The sequence below is a fragment of the Miniopterus natalensis genome, chromosome 8 (genome assembly GCF_054644295.1).
Source record: "Miniopterus natalensis isolate mMinNat1 chromosome 8, mMinNat1.hap1, whole genome shotgun sequence".
Classification (NCBI taxonomy): Eukaryota; Metazoa; Chordata; class Mammalia; order Chiroptera; family Miniopteridae; genus Miniopterus; species Miniopterus natalensis.
The window spans coordinates 748,783-767,783 of record NC_142088.1 but is presented as its reverse complement, the minus strand read 5'-3'; the positions used below and the strand labels follow the sequence as shown (position 1 = coordinate 767,783).

Below are 19,001 nucleotides of genomic sequence, written 5' to 3'. Positions count from 1 at the left end.
CGCGCGGCAGAGGACGGCGGTCAGCCTCCGCGCCTCGGGCACCCCGGGGAGACGGCGCGAAAGGCTCCCAGCGCCCGCGGGACGGGAGCCCCAGGAGCCTGAGGCTCCCCCGCGGGAACGGGAGCCTGCGGGGCGCGCGGCGCGGTCGGGGAACGGGCGGCGGCTCGGCCACCGGGAGAGGGGCAGCCGCCTGGACGGATGGGCCAGAGGCCCCAGAAAGCCTCTTCTTTTCGGGCCCCACTTCGGTATTTGGAATTGTTTCCCAGGCTCACCAAATTGTCAGATTTGCCAGAGGTAGTTTTTGGGGTCTTTTCAACGACTGTTTAGTGTCTGCCCGGCGATGTCAGTCCCTAAAGCTGCTGTAACAGAGCCCACACTGGGCGGCGCGGACCAGCGCCAGGTGTTCTTTCCTCCGTGTCTGGGTCTCCAGGTCCCCTCCTGTGAGGACGCTGGTCCCTTGGTCACATCCAGGGTGACTTCCCTGCATCTGCAAAGGCCCCGTTTCCAAGCAAGGTCACCAGCAGGCACCAGGGGTGAGGACTTTGCCACTCAACCCGCAAGTGAGATGGCCAACAGGTTCGTAGGATATTTTCAAGTTTTAGTTGACTTTCCCTTTTCACAAACCAGTTTCACAGGCAGCTCGTTTTGCCTCTGCCCAGCTTCCCAAACTGCAGCTGGAGGGAGCCAGGCCCAGGAGGGGCCACCCACACCCAAGGCAGCCTTCAGGGTGAGAGGTGGGCTGAGAGGGAGACTGGTCACCCCAGCATCAGCCCAGTGGGGGGAAGGAGTGGGAAGTTCAGGCAGGAGGCCCTGGGTCAGAAAACTCCCCAACAACAGGGGGGTTTGCTGGCTCAGGAGACCACAGCCCAGAACAGGAAGGTCTGCAGGTTTGGGGTGACTCAGTGGCTGAACAATGTCACCAAGGACAGTTTCTCCTGTGGCTTTCACCCCAGGCGGCCTTCCCCTAGGGGCTAAGGAGGGAACGGAGACCTCTCCCCTCCTCTCCTTGCTTCCGGAGAGCCCAGGCCCTTTGCTGCAGCAGTGCTGGGAGATCAGCTTCCCTGATGGGCTGGGGGTCACCAGCCCACTTCTGGAGCTGGGGGACAGCAAATCTATTGGGTTGGATCCTAAAGAACTTGAGAAAATTGGAATTTCATTGCCTCTCCATCCCAAGAAAGTCAGTCTGTCCTTAGGGCAGAAGGAAATGGATTTTGGAAGGAACTTGGTAGATGTCAGGACCTGGCTGCAAACCGGTATTTGAGTCCTTAGCTCATGAGGGAGCCCAGGTTAGAGCACAGACCTGCGTTACCAATGCCTGGTGGCTGCAGCTGAACCGAGAGAGTCAAGATCACCCGGAGAAACTGTACAGGCTCCTTTTGTCAGACTCACCCAGTACTAGGTGTGGAGGTGGAGGGATGACGGGGTGGGGGGAGGGGGGTGGGGGGGTTGGAGATGTGTGTGGGGGGGTGGGAGGCACAGGAGAATAATCTCTGGTAGAATGGGTTGCAAATCTTAGGTAAACAATGGAGATGAATCAGAAAAATTTATTACTAGTCGAATAAAACTGGATTTGCAACTAAACAAACATACTATGCAAGGCTGCACGGCCGTTCCTTTCCACGACACCGGTCCATGAAAGGCACTGGTCACCAGATAACCCCACTGCAGAGGCGTCTGTGCGCGCACTACATGACATCCACTGTTTAAAGTTACACGGGTGTCCCAAAAATTACTAAGGGAAATAAAAACAAAAATACTGGCCTGGAAAGAAAATGATGAAAAGTTAATGGTAAGTAGCTTTATTTGTGTAAACCGCGTTTTACAACGAGAGAAAAATAAAATGCAGAAATGACAAGGGGCAGTTTATTAGGCAGGTAACAGAATAGGCATAAAGTTAAACGAAAGGGCGCCTCGGCTGGCAGTGCAGCTACAGGCAGGAGCTACTAAGAACGCACGAGACCAGGCGGTTTACCAACAGGACGATATCGAGGCTACTGGACAGGGCGCCAAGCTGCTTTACACGGCAGCCAGCTCGGGGCGCCCCTCCCCGAGCCCCGCTGAGCCCCCCGCCCCGCGCCGCCGTCCGCGTCCAGTAAACTCCGCGGGTCGCAGGGACCAACATCTGCGGCGCCAGCAGCCCCGCCTCGCAGGTCGGCCGCCAGGCCCCGCCCACTAACAGCCACCGCCTCACCTGTAGCCAATCAGAGGAGGGGTCCCGCAGGGCCTGACCAATGAGGCGGCGGCCTGGGGCGTGTGGGCGGGCCCCGCGCGGGCACAGCCAAGATGCTGCCCACGGCCCGGCGGCCTCCGGGACGCCGCGAGCCCGGCCGGCCGCCAGACCTCCCGAAATAGACCGCGGGGCGGGGCGCCCGAGCGCCGGCCATGGACTCGGGACGAGCCGGACGCCCCGGGGGCGCCGAGGCCGCCCCGCCGCCGTTCGCGCACGTGGCCCCCGCGCTCTTCCTCGGGAGCGCGCGCGCCGCGGCGGCGTCGGAGCTGCTGGCGCGCGCGGGCGTCACCCTCTGCGTGAACGTCTCGCGCCAGCAGCCCGGCCCGCGCGCGCCCGGCGTGGCCGAGCTGCGCGTGCCCGTGCTCGACGACCCGGCCGAGGACCTGCTGGCGCACCTGGAGCCCACCTGCGCCGCCATGGAGGCCGCGGTGCGCGCCGGCGGCGCCTGCCTCGTCTTCTGCAAGAACGGCCGCAGCCGCTCGGCCGCCGTGTGCACCGCCTACCTCATGCGGCACCGCGGCCTCAGCCTGGCGCAGGCCTTCCAGGTGGGGCGGCCCTTCCGGCGGCGCGGGGCGGGGCCGCTCTCGGAGGCGGGTCTTCCGGGGGCGGGGCCTTGCCAGGGGCGGGGCGCTCGGGGTGGCCGGGGCCGGGCGGGGCGGGGCCCGGGCGCTCCCGGGGGTGGGCAGTTGGGGACTTCGGCGCGAGCGCTGCGCCCGTGAAACCGAATCCCCACGTTTGCAGACCGTGAAGAGCGCCCGCCCCGTGGCCGAGCCCAACCCTGGCTTCTGGTCTCAGCTCCAGAAGTACGAGGAGGCCTTGCAGTCCAGGTCCTGCCTGACCCCGGAGCCCTCCGGACTGTGAGCCCCGGTTGGTCAGCCCAGCCCCCAAACTGGGCGCGGCGTTGCCTGGGAGGAGGTACTCCATCCGCAGCCCCAGTTTACTCGACAGGGCTTCGTCGGGAAGATCGGAACCATTTGAACTTTAGGCAGAAAGACATTCTAGGGAAATCAAGGCCAGGAGCCAAGGTCGGAAGATGGGGAGGTTTGGGGGTCACAGACACCGCCACCCTGATGCCGGCTGCTGGCCAGTGTGACATGGGCCACTCTGAGAGGACGCCTGGGGCCGTTGGCAAACTCCGGTGCCTGCCCGGGGCTCAAGCCATAGTGGCTTTTCCCCAGCCTCACACTGATCGCATCTCCGCTCTCTGAACACAGCACGGAATCCACGGGGGTGGGCCCATGGTTTCCAGACTTGTAGCTGCTGCGCAGTGCAGGTGAGGGTGCAAAGCTGTGACCAGCCGCCCAGCTTACCCACCTTTCCTTGCTTACCTCCCCGTTTCAGCAACAGCCCGGAGCCGCGGCCTGACCTCCTGCAGCCACCTTCACACCAACGGTGCACCAGACACGTGCGCATCTGGGTGCACATTCCTCTCCTGCTTCACTTGCACCTCACCTGGACATCCTGAGGCCTGAGGACAATACTCGGAAATTTATCCCCATCAACCCTTCTTAAATGAGATGGTGGGGAAGAGAAAAGGAAAAGTTGAGTAATACATGTTGTCAAGCAGTAATCGGTGCCAATTCAGTGCCAACAGGAACCCCCAATTTCGGGTGTGGTGAAGAAGGAAGCTATTCAGTGCAAAACAGCTCCATTGCGACACCACATGAAAATGCAGGCCGGGCCACTGGGGGTGCCTGCAGGATGAAGGCTCAGGCCACCCCACCCGGAGAGACCAGTACCAGGGAGGAGCCGGCTGAGGGCGGGGCGGGGCGGGGGGGGGGGGGGGGGGGGGGACGGGACGGGACGGGACGGGACGGGACGCGAAATGAGTAGTAGTAAAAGGAAATTACACCAACTATGGTTATTTTACTTGTTACTGTTATTATATGTTTCTATATATTAACCAGGAACTATAGTACCTGATATTCACATTGTAAGCCCTGAGAAAGAAGATACTAAGAGCTCAAATTTTAGAAGGTACTAATTGGGCTCAAACTTTAAGAAAAAGTGCCTGGTAGTCATTTCTACACAGGGGCCTCTCATGCACACTGCACTTCATGGAGAGGCCTGCACTGAGCTGCCCACCTCCGCTGTTTCCCAAGCGCACTGCTAAGGTGGTAGGAGTCGGGCTATGACTGCAGCTGCACCTCTCAGGGATGGGGGCTACTGACTGGTGACATCGAGTGGAGCTGGATCTGAGCCAGGGACCAAAGGACGGCACTGCTCCAGTCAGGTTCAAGAGCAAGAGGGTTGGGGAGGGGGAGGCCTCTTTAATGACCCCTCGTGCCTCACAAAGTGAGCGTCCCGTTCCCACAGCTTTGGGCTCTGCTGGGTTAGAGGTCTTCATTCCCAGGTAGGATGCTTACACCTGGGGGCATCCCATGCTCTCCTGGATGTTGGCCTCACATCAGAGGCATCAGGCAAATCAGGGTTGCTCTGCTGGGTGGTGACTGATCCTGACTTTCAGGGTGCAGTGGGGTTGTGCTGCTGCTCAGTGGGGATCAGAGGAGCATGCTGTGGCACAGGACACTCCTGATGCCTCCCCTGGTTAGGTTGGAGAGGGGGAGGGAATTACATTGCAGCCACCCCAGACCTTTGTCAGCAGGACAGGGACAGGGTAGAGTGGAGACAACTCCTGTGGGCTTCACAGTTCACAAGGTGCTTTGGTGGACTGGTGTTAATATTTAAAAATAGGTCTCTTTGCTCCTTCAAGACTGGCTTGTGTTGGCCCCTTACATAAATGTGGGGTGAAAGGCACACACCCCCGCCCCCCGAGGGCAGAGGAGGTAACAGTGTCTCTGGACCAGTAAGGCTGCCTCCACTCCACCTCTCCTATGTGCAGAACTGGTTGCAGGGATATGTCCAGGGCCCGCCAGGAGAGAAGGGATGAGACCCAGCCCCGTCCCCCCCAAGTTCAGGGGACCAGGAGGGCAAGAAGTCCCTGATGCTAACTTACCCTCAAGGCTCAGGTAGCTGACAGACCTGCCTGAGGGTGATTGGACAGACTAGTGCATGTGCCCAGGTGCAGTCCCGATGATCTTGCCCCAGCCTCACTGACCTGGGTGTGAAGCTCAGAGAAGCTGGTCAACTGGAGTGCCATCTAAGACACTGCCCTGGTACCACGGGACCACTGTCACCTAGGCAGGCGCTGGCCCATAGTGGGCAGCAAGGACTGATCAAACCCCAGTCCTCTCCCTACTGAGTCTTTGGCTCAGGACTGACCCCTCCTCCAGATGACTGCAGGAATAATGAGCTCCTAGTCAGTTTGGGGTGGGGGCCCCAAGAGAGAAGCTGTGACCCCCAGATAAGATGGCACACGGGGACCCACCTCAGTGTATGTGCTCTGCATCAGTGAACACACATCTTCCCTCAGCTGTCCTTCCCGCCCACTGGGGAGGAGGGCAGGCAGGATTGCACGGTTACCGGTGGGGAAACTGAGTCCAGAAGATTCAACACTATTCAGGGATGACACTGAGGTCAAGGGCAGTGTCTTAGCCCAGCCCCACACCTTGCCACAGGGCCATCGAGCAGGAGAGAGAGGTGTGCAGGGTTCCTTGGTGCTCTCCAGGCCAAAAAGCCCCTTCTCCCTAAGGCCCTGAGTTTGTGCGCAGGGCTGACGGTAACATCTTGGTGGTCCCTTTCATTCCATGGCTTCGAGGTCCACCTGACACCCTCTCATTGGGCGTCCTGCCTGGTCTGAGCCCAGGTCCCTGCGCAGGACTGGGCAGGTGGGGTGGGGGCCGGCAGGCCAGGTCCCCTTACAGCCCCAGCACTCGCCTCCTACACAGTCCGGCCTCCAGGGCCCTGGGGACTATGAGCAGCAGAGCTTTCCCCATGATGGAACACCCGCTCCAGTGTGGTTCCTCTAGCCACGCTGCACACACGCGGAGCCCGGGAACAGCCGGGGCCACTGAGGCGCTGAACTTACAAGGCTAGTGGCCACCTGAAGGGCAGCACAGCCTCAAGGCTCCTGAGCTCCACCCTACCCCACATGGCCCACGCAGGGCCACTAGTCTCACCCGGGAGCGGGTCGGGGGAATATAAGAACACTGCCTCAGATCAGTGTTACCACCAAAGGACGCGTAACGTTGAGTTCCAGACGCTACACTTAGCTTCACAGAGGCAACCCTGCCCCAGGAACCTGGCCGGCAAAGTCCCCGAGGGCGCGGCGCCTCCTGGGGTCTCCCGGGAGTGGGCCAGGTAGGAGGCGCACAGGGCCCGGAGGCCACCTCGCTGCCTGCCACACCCTGGCGACAGTGCCCCCAGGTCCCCAGCTCCCGGCTCGCTATTCCACCCCCAACCCCGTGCACAGCGCCGGGCATCTGCGTACAGAGCCCTGGCCCCACGCACGGCCCCGCACGCCCCGTTCAGCCCCGGGCACAGCGCACCAGCTCCGCGCACAGCGCCCACGGCCACCTGTGCACAGCGCCTCCCACTCCCAGGTCCACGTCTCGTCCCTCCCCACAGCGCCCCGGCCTCCCGGTCCACCGCTCTGCGCCCCGGCCACCTGGTCCCCCGCGCACAGCGCCCCGGACCACCGGTCCTCTACTCAGAGCCCCCGGCCCCCGGGCCCAGCGCACAGCGCCCCCGGCCCCAGGTTCCCCGCGCACAGATCCCCCGGCCCCGGGGCCCCGCGCACAGCGCCCCCGGCCCCCGGGCCCCGCGCCCCGGCCCCCAGGTTCCCCGCGCACAGCGCCCCGGCCCCCGGGCCCCGCGCACAGATCCCCCGACCCCAGGTTCCCCGCGCACAGATCCCCCGGCCCCAGGTTCCCCGCGCACAGCGCCCCGGCCCCAGGTTCCCCGCGCACAGATCCCCCGGCCCCCGGACCCCCGCGCACAGCGCCCGGCCCCCAGGTCCCCCGCGCACAGCGCCCCCGGCCCCAGGTTCCCCGCGCACAGCGCCCCCGGCCCCCGCGCACAGCGCCCCCGGCCCCAGGTTCCCCGCGCACAGCGCCCCCGGCCCCCGCGCACAGCGCCCCCGGCCCCAGGTTCCCCGCGCACCGCGCCCCGGCCCCCGGGCCCCGCGCACAGCGCCCCCGGCGGCGGCCGAGCGGAGCCGGAGCGGGGCGGCGCACGGCGCGGGGCCGGGCCGGGCGGCTCCCGGCGCGACTTCCTGTTGTGCCCGCGCCCCGCCGCCGCCCGGCACCCTCGCCGGCTCCCCGCGGCCCGGGCGGAGGCGCCCATGGATTTCACCTAGCGCGGCGGCATGGCGGCGCAGTGCTGCTGCCGCAAGGCGCCCGGCGCCGAGGCCGCGCCCGCCCGCCCGCCGCCCGCGCCGCCGCCCGCCCTGGACGTGGCCTCGGCCTCCAGCGCGCAGCTCTTCCGCCTCCGCCACCTGCAGCTGGGCCTGGAGCTGCGGCCCGAGGCGCGCGAGCTGGCCGGCTGCCTGGTGCTCGAGCTGTGCGCGCTGCGGCCCGCGCCCCGCGCGCTCGTGCTCGACGCGCACCCGGCCCTGCGCCTGCACTCGGCCGCCTTCCGCCGCGCCCCCGCCGCCGAGCCGCCCTGCGCCTTCGCCTTCGCCGCCCCCGCGCCCGCGCCCGCGCCCCCGGCCCCGCCCCCGCTGCCCGCCTTCCCCGCGGCGCCCGGCGCCGAGCCCGCCTGCTGCCCGCTGGCCTTCAGGGTGGACCCGTTCACCGACTACGGCTCCTCGCTGACCGTCACGCTGCCGCCCGAGCTGCCGGCGCACCAGCCCTTCCAGGTCGTCCTGCGCTACACCTCCACCGACGCCCCTGCCGTGAGTCCGCGGGGCGCGCCCGGGCGGGGGCTGGTCGCGGGTGGTCTCGGGCGGCGGCTCGCGCTCTGCCAGGGCAGGGAACCGACGTGAGGCCGGGCCGCACTGGCCTCTCACCTGGTGCTCCCTCACCAGGTGCCCCACTGATCCCCAGCTGGTGCCTGGGGAGCCCTCGGAAGCCTTGGACAGAGTGAGAGCCCGCGTACTGGCCCGGTGGGTGGTGGGGACAGGGAACAGCGTGCCCGGAAGGGAGGCCTCTCCTTTCAGGTGTGTGGGGACAGGCCCTGCCTAGGTACAGGGCAGCTTCTGGTAGGTACTTGCCCAGCCAGGAATCTGCTGAGCCTGGCACTGAGGAGCCGACCAGGGGTGGCAGACGTGGGAGGGCCTCCGTGTGACCCGGGCTTTCCAAGGTCTGTTCTTTGGAGGTGGCATGAGGGGCAGACCCGATGGAGCAGGAGGCTGAGAGCCAGGTTGGCTCTAAGGCGTTGGGCTTCCTGGGCAAGGCCTGTCGGGACACTGTGGCTGAGCAGCCCTGTGTCCCCAGCAGACACACGGAAGCTCTGCAGGACTTTGGGCACGGAGCTCCCACTGCCCCAGAGGCTCTGCCAGAAAAGCTACATGGCCCCGGGCTCCCATGTGGACAGCACACATGTGATACCACCCCCCTACACGCATACACGCACACACCATGCACACAGCTCTGGAAGGCCCCAGGAGGTCCCGTCTATCGCTGCCCATGATCTGCAGACGGACACGGTGAGGGACAGGTGGTGTCGAGGCATCAGGCCAGCAGCCACCACGGTGACATCTGGACAGGAAGGGCCTGGACCAGACACATACCTTTGGGCTTCCTGCATGATTCCCAGGAGCACTTAGTAGGCCCTGCCGCCTCTTCTCTGAGCTCCGTCAGGGATGCTGGCCACGGGTGGCAGACGGCCCTGCTGTCTGCTCAGGTAGCCTGGGACTCAGACAGACGTGCCTCCCAGCACAGCAGTGAGACCTGGAGGGCCGTGCTCCTCCCTGGCCTTGACGTGTGAACTTAGAGCCCATGTGTCTGATTCACCCAGACGGTGGCCGGCTGAGTGGTGGGACCAGGGCCCTCTACAGCCCGTTGGGGATGGGGCCAGGCCAGCAAGGGTGACTGTTGTCCCTGGGCTTTCTATGGCTTGCTGTGGGGCCCTTGGGTGCTCGGGCCCGCAGGGACAGCATGGTCCCCACAGTCTGTGCACCTCTGGGGCTGTGGGCTGGAGCACAGGACACCTGGCCCACGAGCTGGTCTACTTGCCGGGGCGGAGTGTTGGTGTCTGTCCTCAGTGCCCACCATCACGTGTGAATGCCACGGGCTCAGGGCCTGAATCCCTAAGCTTGTCCCTGTGACACGATGCAGCTCCCTGGGAGGCAGTTTGGGGCGCTGCAGACTCTGGGGTCCATGCCTGTTACACCCGTTCCTGAACCCCACCCACCACCAAGAGCAGCTCTCTTCCTGCCCTGTGGTGTGTGGAGCCCTTGGGCGCTCTTCTTCTCCAGCCCGTCAGCTCCCTGGCTCTGGGCACCCTAGGAGTTTGTGGCCCCCTCTGGGGTGGGGTCCTGCTGCCTGGGGGTCTGCCCCAGCCCCTGACTGTCAGGGAGGACTGTGGACCCCATTGGTCTCTGTGAGCCTGAGGAGTGAGCAGCACCGGCTGGGCTAAGGGGTGGATGTGGGCAGTGGGAACAGGAGGCCTGAGCTGGGTAGAGCCTGAGGAGGGCCACAGGGGAGTGGAGGGTCTGTGAGAGGCTGTGGTGGTGGGGTTGAAGAGAGTTTGGGGGGCCCTGGGGGCCTGTCTCCAGGGTGAGCAGAGGGCTGCCTGCAGCATGGCCCACTGCAGGGCATCTCCTTAAGGCAAACTCCGGGGTCGCAGCTGGGGATCTTCTGGGGCTGGGCCCAGGAGTGTGCATTTTTTAATAGGTTCCCAAGAGAGGCCCCCTGAACCTGTGGGGCAGCCATGGGGGGTCAGCCAGACACTGCTGCAGGCTCCCCGTGGTGAGGGGACAGAGACGCAGCAGCTAGCGTGAGCTTTGAAGATGTCTGCGAGCACTGGCAGGGGTCTGGCCAGGTCTGCAGGGGAAACAGCCCCTCACAGGGGTGGACAACTGGATGCTGGTGGCCGCTGTGGGGTCTGTCCACAGTGCTCCAGGCATAGCACCAGTGACCCTCCCATGGCCACTTCTGTCCAGCCCATCCTCTTCGACAGCCTGTCCTTGGCTCACTGCCCACTGTCCCCCTATCTGGAGCCCATCTTCCCGTGGGGTCCCTCCTGGTGAGGCTGGCTCCATTCCCAGAGGTGACCCCCAGCTCAGGGCGCTCGCTCATGTGGGGGTCATCAGGAATCTCTGGTTCCCCACGTTTCCGCATCCCTGACTCCCTTTCCAGGCCGAGACCAGATTTGTTGCTGGTCGGCCTGTGAGAATTTGGACTCAGGTGTTCTGATTGTGCCTCGGTTTCCCTTTGGAGGCTGGCTCCAGGATGCAAGTCCCACTGCCTGGAGGGAGGGCTGGCGCAGGTGACGTAGTGCAGGCCACCCTCTGGGTCAGCGGCGGTGACCAGGAGTGGCTGCTGGCCCTCGGTGAGCCTGGTAAGGCCACCGCCTCCCGGTCCCCTGTCCTCCCTCTCTAGCTGCAGGCCCCCAGGAGCTCTGGGCCTAGAAGCCTGAGCAGGACAGCAGTCCGGGCCCATTTCCCAAGGCCTTGCCTTCTCAAGGAGACTTGTCCAGCTCAGGCGTGTCCTGGTGTCCCCACAGGCCCCCTCGGGGTGCCCTGACCTCACTGGGGAAGGGAGCCAACCAGCAGCTGCCCCCATGAAAGGCTCTGCCTGCTGTGGCAGAGGGGGGGTGTCTGCTGATGACCCGCCTGCCGTCTGCCTGCAGATCTGGTGGCTGGACCCTGAGCTGACCTATGGCAGCACCAAGCCCTTCGTCTTCACCCAGGGCCACTCCGTCTGCAACCGCTCCTTCTTCCCCTGCTTCGACACACCTGCTGTCAAGTGCACCTACTCAGCCGTGGTCAAGGTCAGCGCCACCCACCTAGCTCTCCTCACTCCCCCAGCCCGGGCGGGATCGTTGTCCCAGGAGCCCACCCTCCTCACCGAGGGGAAGGGCTGCCCTGCAGGGGGAGGGCTGCTTGACAGTCGGGGTCCTGGTCCCCGGGTGAGAAGGGGGCTCGGATGGAGTTGCCTGTCCCATGGTGGGGCCAGGACTCTTAGCCTGAGGGTCACAGCCCCTGCCCAGGGGGCAAGAGATTTGCAGACGGGGAGCTTAGCGTGGGGGTTCTCTGATGGGGGTGACAGCCTTCCTGACACCCTGGCCCAGTTTGTGGTGCCCTGACGGGGCATGGGGTTCTCCATCAAGGACACAGGGCTCCCTAACCTCAGTTGTGGGGTGCCTTGTTTGGGGAATGTGGGGTTCCTACATGAATATGGGTTTTTCAGACCCGGGTTGTAAGGTTTTCCATTGGGGACTTGGGGTGCCCGATGTGCCCTGATGGGTGGGGCCTCCCATGTGCAGGCCCCATCGGGGGTACAGGTGCTGATGAGTGCCACCCAGAGCACCTACGTGGAGGAGGAGGGGGTCTACCACTTCCACATGGAGCACCCCGTGCCCGCCTACCTTGTGGCCTTGGTGGCCGGGGACCTGCAGCCAGCGGACATCGGGCCCAGGTAGAGCCTCCGCGTCTTGCTTCCTGCATCTGCCGCTGCTGCTACCCAGGGCCCTGGCCTTGGGGCGATGCTGCCACGGGCTGGGTGTGCCTCCATCAGACACCACACTGTGGCCCCCACCTCATGGCCATGACCTGGGACCATCCCTGCCAGGATCCTCTCTCCCCACATGCCCCCAGACCTGGCAGCCCTGGCTCCTGACCACTCAGCACCCCACTTAAGCCCACAGAAGCTCCTTTTCCTCAGAGACAAAGGAACCAAGTGGCCCCTCAGCATTGCGCTTGGCGCTGCCACAGAAGGCCTGCGTGGTGGCTGGTGGCCATTGAGTGAGGGCAGGGGCAGGGCCGGCTGGCCTTCAGCCAGGCTGGACAAGGCCTGGGTGGTACTTGAGCCCCGAAGCAGAGGGAGGGCCTGGTGGGGTGAACAGGGCAGGGTGAGCCTCGGCCCACCCTCTCCGCACTGTGGCAGGAGCCGAGTGTGGGCCGAGCCGTGCCTCCTGCCCATGGCCACCAGCAAGCTGTCGGGCGCTGTGGAGCAGTGGCTGAGCGCGGCCGAGCGGCTGTACGGGCCATACATGTGGGGCAGGTATGTCCTGGAGCACCCGGGAGCCCTGGCAGGCCGCAGAGGGGCCAGAGGGCAAGTCCCCATCTGAGGAGAAACGGGGCAGGGGGAGGGCCTTGTCCGACCTCTGGGGAGGAAGTGACGCTCCCCACCCAGGCCCCCGGCCGTCTCGTGGTCACTGGCCCGCTCTCCCCCCGGAGCAGGTACGACATCGTCTTCCTTCCCCCCTCCTTCCCCATCGTGGCCATGGAGAACCCCTGCCTCACCTTCGTCATCTCCTCCATCCTGGAGTGTGACGAGTTCCTGGTCATCGATGTCATCCACGAAGTGGCCCACAGCTGGTTTGGCAACGCCGTCACCAATGCCACGTGGGAGGAGATGTGGCTGAGCGAAGGCCTGGCCACGTATGCCCAGCGCCGCATCACCACGGAGACCTACGGTACTGCCTGTGATGGCCTGGGGCAGGGGGCAGGGGGCAGGGGACAGGAGGCGGGCGCTGCTCTAGACTCCGCCAGCTGGCACCACGAGGGCCAACCCGGGCACTGGGGAGGGGCTGACGGCCAGCCCACCTCCAGGGCGCAGGCCCCCTGCCGTGGTGGGTCCAGGGAGGTGTCCTGGGTGAGTTTCATGGGCTCAGGGCAGGGACAGCCTGGTTCCTGCCCTGGTGCTCAGGCCTGTCCCCTCTCCTCCGCGACCGTCCAGGTGCTGCCTTCACCTGCCTGGAGACGGCCTTCCGCCTGGATGCCCTGCACAGGCAGATGAAGCTCCTCGGAGAGGACAGCCCAGTCAGCAAGCTGCAGGTCAAGTTGGAGCCAGGTATCCACTCCCCCCAAGCCCTGCTCCCGGCTTGCAGATGTCGCCCCACGACCTCCTCGCCCGCCCCGTGAGTCCTCCACCTCCGCCATGGCTGCATCCCTGCAAAGGCCGGGCCAGGTGCCCCCAGCCCCAGGAAGGCTTCCTGAGCACCGTGACCGCGGTGGGTGGGCCTCAGTCTCCCCCAGGCTCCTCAGGCAGGGGGTCACCACCCAGAGCCAATGTTGTTTCAGGGGTGAACCCGAGCCACCTGATGAACCTGTTCACCTATGAGAAGGGCTACTGCTTCGTCTACTACCTGTCCCAGCTCTGTGGGGACCCCCAGCGCTTCGACGACTTCCTTCGAGTGAGCAGCCCCACCCTGGACAGACCCTGCCCCTCCTGTCCCTGCCCAGCCCCCAGGCCTGCTGAGCTCCATCCCGCTCTCACAGGCCTACGTGGAGAAGTACAAGTTCACCAGCGTGGTGGCCCAGGATCTGCTGGACTCCTTTCTGAGTTTCTTCCCTGAGCTGAAGGAGCAGAGTGTGGACTGCCGGGCAGGTCAGTCACCTGCTGCATGCCCGGGTCAGCCCACCAGGGTAGCACTGGGATGGGGGGGGGGGATGGAGGGCCTTACCTGCACAGGATGCCACCTCTGCCCGGAGGAAGTCCCACAGGTTCATCCGTCCTTCCTTCAGACATCCTTGCTGGACAGTGTGAGCCTCAGGCCGGGAGGCCATGAAAACATAGGGGAGGGTGTGCTTCTCAGCCTGGTGGGGCCCAGGGGGCTTCCAGGAAGAGGTGGCACTTGGGCCAAACTGACCTATTTAGGCAGCCTCAGGAAGGGGATCATGGAAACTGTGTGTGCAAAGGGCCTGGGGCAGGGTTGGCAGGGTGGGGGAAGGTTTGCCTCACAGCTGGCTGAAGTCCGCTGGCCTGCTTGTGCGACACCCTGGGGGCCTGAGGGCTTAGGGGCTAAAGGAGAGACTGGGAGTGGTAACCCTGTTTTGGAAAGTTTGTTAAGTGCACCAAGGGTTTTGGAGGTGGGGGTTGGGTAGAGTCTCCTCCTCAGCTGCCAGCTCTAGGGCTTCAGAGCAGGAATGTCCCTGTACCGGTGTGGTGCAGACCCCTGCCCCTCAGCGCCGGAGTTGGGTTTTAAGTGCCTGATTGTCTTGTACCCAGGAGAAGTGGGGGGGCTGGGGCTCCCTCACTCATCAACTTGAGCCTCTGGCCTCCCTGTTCCCCTGACAGAAGCCACTCAGTGGCTTGAAATGGCAGGTGCTAGAGCTGACCCTAACCTCCCTGAACTATCCCTGCCCTGGGATAGTCATGCCCAGGGATACCCTCGTGGTCTGAAGTCTCCTGGGCAAGCCTCGGGCAGCCTTTCCCAGCCCAGTGGGGATCCCTGGATCGCACCTTCCTGCAGGGCTGGAGTTCGAGCGCTGGCTCAATGCCACTGGCCCGCCCCTGGCCGAGCCGGACCTGTCTCAGGGATCCAGCCTGACCCGGCCCGTGGAGGCCCTCTTCCAGCTGTGGACCGCGGAGCCCCTGGACCAGGCAGCCGCCTCGGCCAGCGCCATCGACATCTCCAAGTGGAGGACCTTCCAGACGGCACTCTTCCTGGACCGGCTTCTGGATGGGTCCCCACTGCCCCAGGGTGGGTCCCGTGGCTGCCAGGGTGGCTGGGAGGGATGTGCCGGCTGGCCTTAACCTGTCCTTGGCCCCACAGAGGTGGTGACCAGCCTGTCCAAGTGCTACTCCTCCCTGCTGGACTCCATGAATGCCGAGATCCGCATCCGCTGGCTGCAGATTGTGGTCCGAAATGACTACTACCCCGACCTCCACCGGGTCCGGCGCTTCCTCGAGAGCCAGGTGTGGTCACCTGCACGGGGCCCGCCCTTCCCACCCCCACCTCCTCACCTGACCCTCTAGTTAGGCTGGGCATCCCAGACAATGGGGTGAGGGAAATTGGCCTCTGGGTTGGCAGTGGAGGCAGGAACCATGTGGGAGGAGCCCAGGCCCCACCCATCCTCTGGAGGCCATGTCCACAGGGGAGGAGCTGGGAGCAGAGTCTGGAGGTCTCAGCCCACTTGGCCCTGGCCTGTGGGCATTCGGGGTCATGGCCTGGGCACCAGGGACATCTGAGCTTCTCAGAGGCCTAAAGGTTCCAGGCCTACAGGGGCCTCTCCACCCTGTCCCATCAGTGCTCTCAGCCTGGTGCCCTGGAGATGGGGCCTCTGCAGAAGGCCTGCAGCGGCCTTTGCCCCTGAGAGTGGGCTGGTGGGAGGGGCAGAGCAGCCAGTGTGACCCTCGTGCTCCCCCAGATGTCCCGCATGTACACCATCCCGCTGTATGAGGACCTCTGCACTGGCGCCCTCAAGTCTTTTGCCCTGGAGGTCTTCTACCAGACGCAGGGCCGGCTGCACCCCAACTTGCGCAGGACCATTCAGCAGATTCTGACCCAGGGCCTGGGCCCCGGCACGGAGCCCAGCATGGAGCAGGGCGGTGCCGGAGCAGACTCTGAGGTGGACACAGACACGCCCGCCCTGCTGCTCGGGGACGAGGCCCCAGGCAGCGCCATCTCTCTCAGGGACGTCAACGTGTCCGCCTAGCTCTGACCTCCCAGACACCACGATTGTGCCTTCTGTGGCCCAGGCCTGCCATGACTGCGCGTCAGCTCCGGCTACGAGCTCTGCCTGGGCCCACACACCCTCCTGTGGCCGCTCCCGGGGACCTCCTCATGGCCACCCGAGGCCCGTGGACCTGGTCCCCCACCTCTCTTGCACTGTAGGCCCCAGAGCGGCCAGCGTGCCACGTCCTCCTGTCTCAACACTGACCTCCGGGCACTGCCCCTGGGGTAACTGCCACACCGTGCCTTACGTCTGCCCGGAGGCCTGGTCTGTGCTGTCCCCACAATGTGCCTCCCGCAGAGCCCAGCGCCCCGCCCCTGGGGTGAGCAGCCTCGGTTGGCCCCTGGCAGAGGGAGAGGATGCCGACGTGCCCTCGTGGGGGCAGGGGACACCGAGGAGAGAACAGACATCCCTGGGGAAGGGCCCCTGGACAGCCTTAGCCCCTCAGGGAACACAGGTCCCGGGCCCCGGGGGACGCGGGACAGGACATCTGTCCTGTGGCTGCTGTGCTGGTGCAGCCAGGCCCGAGGGGAAGGTAGCGGGTGGTGCCGGTGCTCTTCTTAGGCCCACCATGCTGGGAGAGGCCTGGGGACCCCACGCTCAGACTGGGCCGTCCAGGAGACCGCTGTGACGGGGTCACCATGGTTGTCCATTAAACCTCCACTCTGAAAACGACCTGCCTCCTAGCACGTTCATCCTGACCTTTGACCTCCACACCCGCCTGGCTGCTCGGAGGTGGGGCCAGCAGCTGGTCACAGCCCATCTTCAGACACACAGGCCCCTGGCCAGAGGCAGGTGTGTGCTGGACGGGGCCAACGGTCTTCCTCAGTGCTCCGCCACTCCTGGCCATCCCGGCTCTGCCCCGAAGCCTCCAGGGTCTGAGGACCAGCAGCAGGCTGACCCCTCCCTTCCCAGCTCTTCGGCCAGGCCTCTGGGGCCCCCGTTGGTTCCTCAGATACCAAAGCAAAGGAGGCCACTTGTCACCACCCCTTGAGCCTTTCTCAGGGTGGTCCCCCAACCCAAACTAGTGAAGGAAGAGGTGAGTGGCAGGGCGTTTGGTCTCAGAGGATCGAGACGGAGGGGCTGTGACTGCCACTAGCGCAGGTCCTGCAGAGGCTACTGTACAGGTGAGGCTCAGAGGAGTGATTGAGGTCGGGGACTCAGGTGTCACCTGAGACGTGTGGGCTGTGGCTGTGATGCAGTCACTGAGTTCCCACGGCGGTGGCTGGGCTCAGGCCAGCAGAGCAGCAGTGCCGTCTGGTGACAGGTCTCGTGCCTAGACTACATGGTCTGGTCCAAAGTGACATGTTCCTCAGCCCGCTGGCCAGACCCAGGCACAGAGCTGCTGTCTTCACGAGAGCCAGGATGCGGCACGACCGGAAATGGTGGCCTCTTCCCTGCCGGGCTGTGTGCAAGTCTCCAGTCCCAAACGTCCAGGCCCGGCTCTGGGTGTCTTTGGCAGTTCAACTCTCACAAAGACATCTCAACACGCTAGGTTCCGGCTCCATGGGCCCGCAGCCCTCCTGGTCAGCGCCTGTTGAGAAGGTCTCCACCCTGCCTGCCCAGCGCCACCCTGCCAGGCTTCACCGACCTTGGAGAGCTCAGAAGCAGCTCTGAGCAGCAGTAACAGAGGTGACCACGCCACGTCCTTGATGTTGTCCTTGCCACAGTCTGTCCTGGGGTGTGATCTGCCCTCTGGGGCAGCAGGGTGCTCTCGGCCCGGGCATCCCTGCATTCCTGGGCTTTTCCCGATCCCTTTCCTCCCAGCTTGCAGACCTGGAATACATTCCTGCCCATCTCTTCCTAGAAGTGTCTTGCCCAACACAGCCTATGACCAGCACGTGCTGCTAAGGTTTCCCAACCTTGTCACCAGACCAAGTTATTTAGGACGGCACCGGCCTCGTGAGTCATCACAGCCCAGTTTTCCCAAACGTTCCAGGGCTGCTAATAGCTTACTGACATCCCTCTTGCAGTGACTGGCTCCAGCCAGCCCCCAGGCTAGTGGCACGCATCCCGCGTCCTGTTAGCGTAGCAGGGCCTCCAAGGGGTTGCTACCTATCCCACGTAGGCTAAGGTGTGTACGCTCCAGCCACGGACAACTCAGAGATACCGACATCTCAAACCACAAGCTTTATTTCTCTCTCGTGCTACTTGTCCACGGCAGGCCAGCAGCTGGGGGCGGCAGGGGGTGGGTGGGGGCGGTTTCCCGGCACTGGATCCTCAGGGAGCCATGCTGAGGGAGGACAGCACATCTTGAACAGTCCAGGCACCTTACCACAGATAAACAAGGGGCTCACACTGGTGATCAGATGTGTGGGGACCATGCACCCCTCTGTTCACACTGGCCTCATATAGCCACCCCCACCACTTGTGTTTTCAGGACAGAACAGAGCACTGAGGCAGGAGGGGAGTGGTGTCGGTGGAGCTGGGGATGCTGTCCAGACGGGAGGGAGAGGCCGTGTACATCAGATCTGCTGGGGCCAAGGAGGGGGGACAGACGAGATGGCTCCCGGGGGGCAGGCTGGAGAGGTGAAGCCGGAGGAAGGGTGAGGGAGATGTAATGTGCATGCAGAGCCTGCACTGCCCGCAGCCTCTCCTGTCCCTCAGGCCATGTCCTGTGCTGTCCAGGCTCGTCCCCGAGTGCATCTCTCTGACCTCTCAACTCTTACTGGCGTAGGTCACCCTGTTCTAGGCCAGATGCCTTGGGCAGAACTTCTGGGAACTTCCAACCTGAAGATCCGGCTCGCACTTGGGGGAATCAGTGAAGTCTGGGGAGGAGGGCCACACACTCAATGCGCCAGATCAGCAGCTGAGCAGTCAGCTATGGGAGGAAGCAGAGGAGGGCCTTACAACCCAGGGCCTTAAAATCGCAGCCACACGGGCTGGAACTAGGCCACGGAACAGAGATGGGTGCTGGCAAGCCAATGGGAGTGTGAAAGAACCAGCTGGAGACCTTGAGATGTTTTACAGGGCAATTACCAAAAATGAAAATTCAGTAAATGGCCACAATGAAGACGGGATGCACGGGCTGGACCAGCAAGACAGAATGCTCCTGGACTCGGCGAAGGGACTCCAGAACGGAAAAGGGTACAGGGGAAGCTGAGTCAGAGGATTCACTGGAGGCCCGGGAGTCACGGGAGACAGACAAAGCCACACGAAAAAGTTCAAAATGATCAAGGCGTCCTGGCTCTCAACGCATCCTTCACTCCATACCCTGCGGGCCTCTCCACCGGCCCTCGTCCGCTGGGACCCCAGCCTCATCCCCTTAGCCCCTGCCTTGCCTCCCCTCCCCTGTTATATCTCCCCATCGAGGCTGAGACCCATGGCAGCGTCAGGGTGTTTTCCCCGACACGGACCCTCCTTTAC

The 19,001-nt window shown here is 64.2% G+C and overlaps 2 protein-coding genes across 3 annotated transcripts; both read left to right on the top strand.

The window, feature by feature from the left end:
* Window positions 1-2,382: 2,382 nt before the first annotated feature.
* On the top strand, window positions 2,383-3,658 carry DUSP28 (dual specificity phosphatase 28). Of its 2 annotated transcripts, XR_015714907.1 has the most exons (3): window positions 2,383-2,775; window positions 2,972-3,145; window positions 3,572-3,658. XR_015714907.1 is itself a non-coding variant. In XM_087819472.1 (2 exons), the coding sequence occupies exons 1-2, from the start codon at window positions 2,383-2,385 to the stop codon at window positions 3,089-3,091; spliced, it is 513 nt and encodes a 170-aa protein (XP_087675598.1). In that variant the 3' UTR covers window positions 3,092-3,172. The 2 variants fall into 2 exon arrangements, 1 of the variants encoding a protein (XP_087675598.1); XM_087819472.1 differs by lacking the exon at window positions 3,572-3,658 and having other exon boundaries at window positions 2,972-3,172.
* Window positions 3,659-7,436: 3,778 nt separating this feature from the next.
* Window positions 7,437-16,308, top strand: RNPEPL1 (arginyl aminopeptidase like 1). The gene is made up of 11 exons (XM_016203617.2): window positions 7,437-7,964; window positions 10,865-11,005; window positions 11,501-11,652; window positions 12,121-12,237; window positions 12,417-12,652; window positions 12,916-13,029; window positions 13,260-13,372; window positions 13,458-13,566; window positions 14,432-14,662; window positions 14,735-14,877; window positions 15,330-16,308. Exons 1-11 carry the CDS (start codon window positions 7,437-7,439, stop codon window positions 15,615-15,617), a joined length of 2,172 nt encoding a protein of 723 aa, XP_016059103.2. The 3' UTR covers window positions 15,618-16,308.
* Window positions 16,309-19,001: the final 2,693 nt, after the last annotated feature.

Excerpts from the sequence above, each read along its gene's own strand:
- DUSP28 (XM_087819472.1), top strand. The coding sequence starts at position 2,383 with ATGGACTCGGGACGAGCCGGACGCCCCGGGGGCGCCGAGGCCGCCCCG. Across the intron at positions 2,776-2,971 it reads GCCTGGCGCAGGCCTTCCAG|ACCGTGAAGAGCGCCCGCCC; the intron begins GTGGGGCGGCCC and ends CCACGTTTGCAG.
- RNPEPL1 (XM_016203617.2), top strand. The coding sequence starts at position 7,437 with ATGGCGGCGCAGTGCTGCTGCCGCAAGGCGCCCGGCGCCGAGGCCGCG. Across the intron at positions 12,238-12,416 it reads GGGCCATACATGTGGGGCAG|GTACGACATCGTCTTCCTTC; the intron begins GTATGTCCTGGA and ends CCCCCGGAGCAG. Across the intron at positions 13,373-13,457 it reads GCTTCGACGACTTCCTTCGA|GCCTACGTGGAGAAGTACAA; the intron begins GTGAGCAGCCCC and ends CCGCTCTCACAG.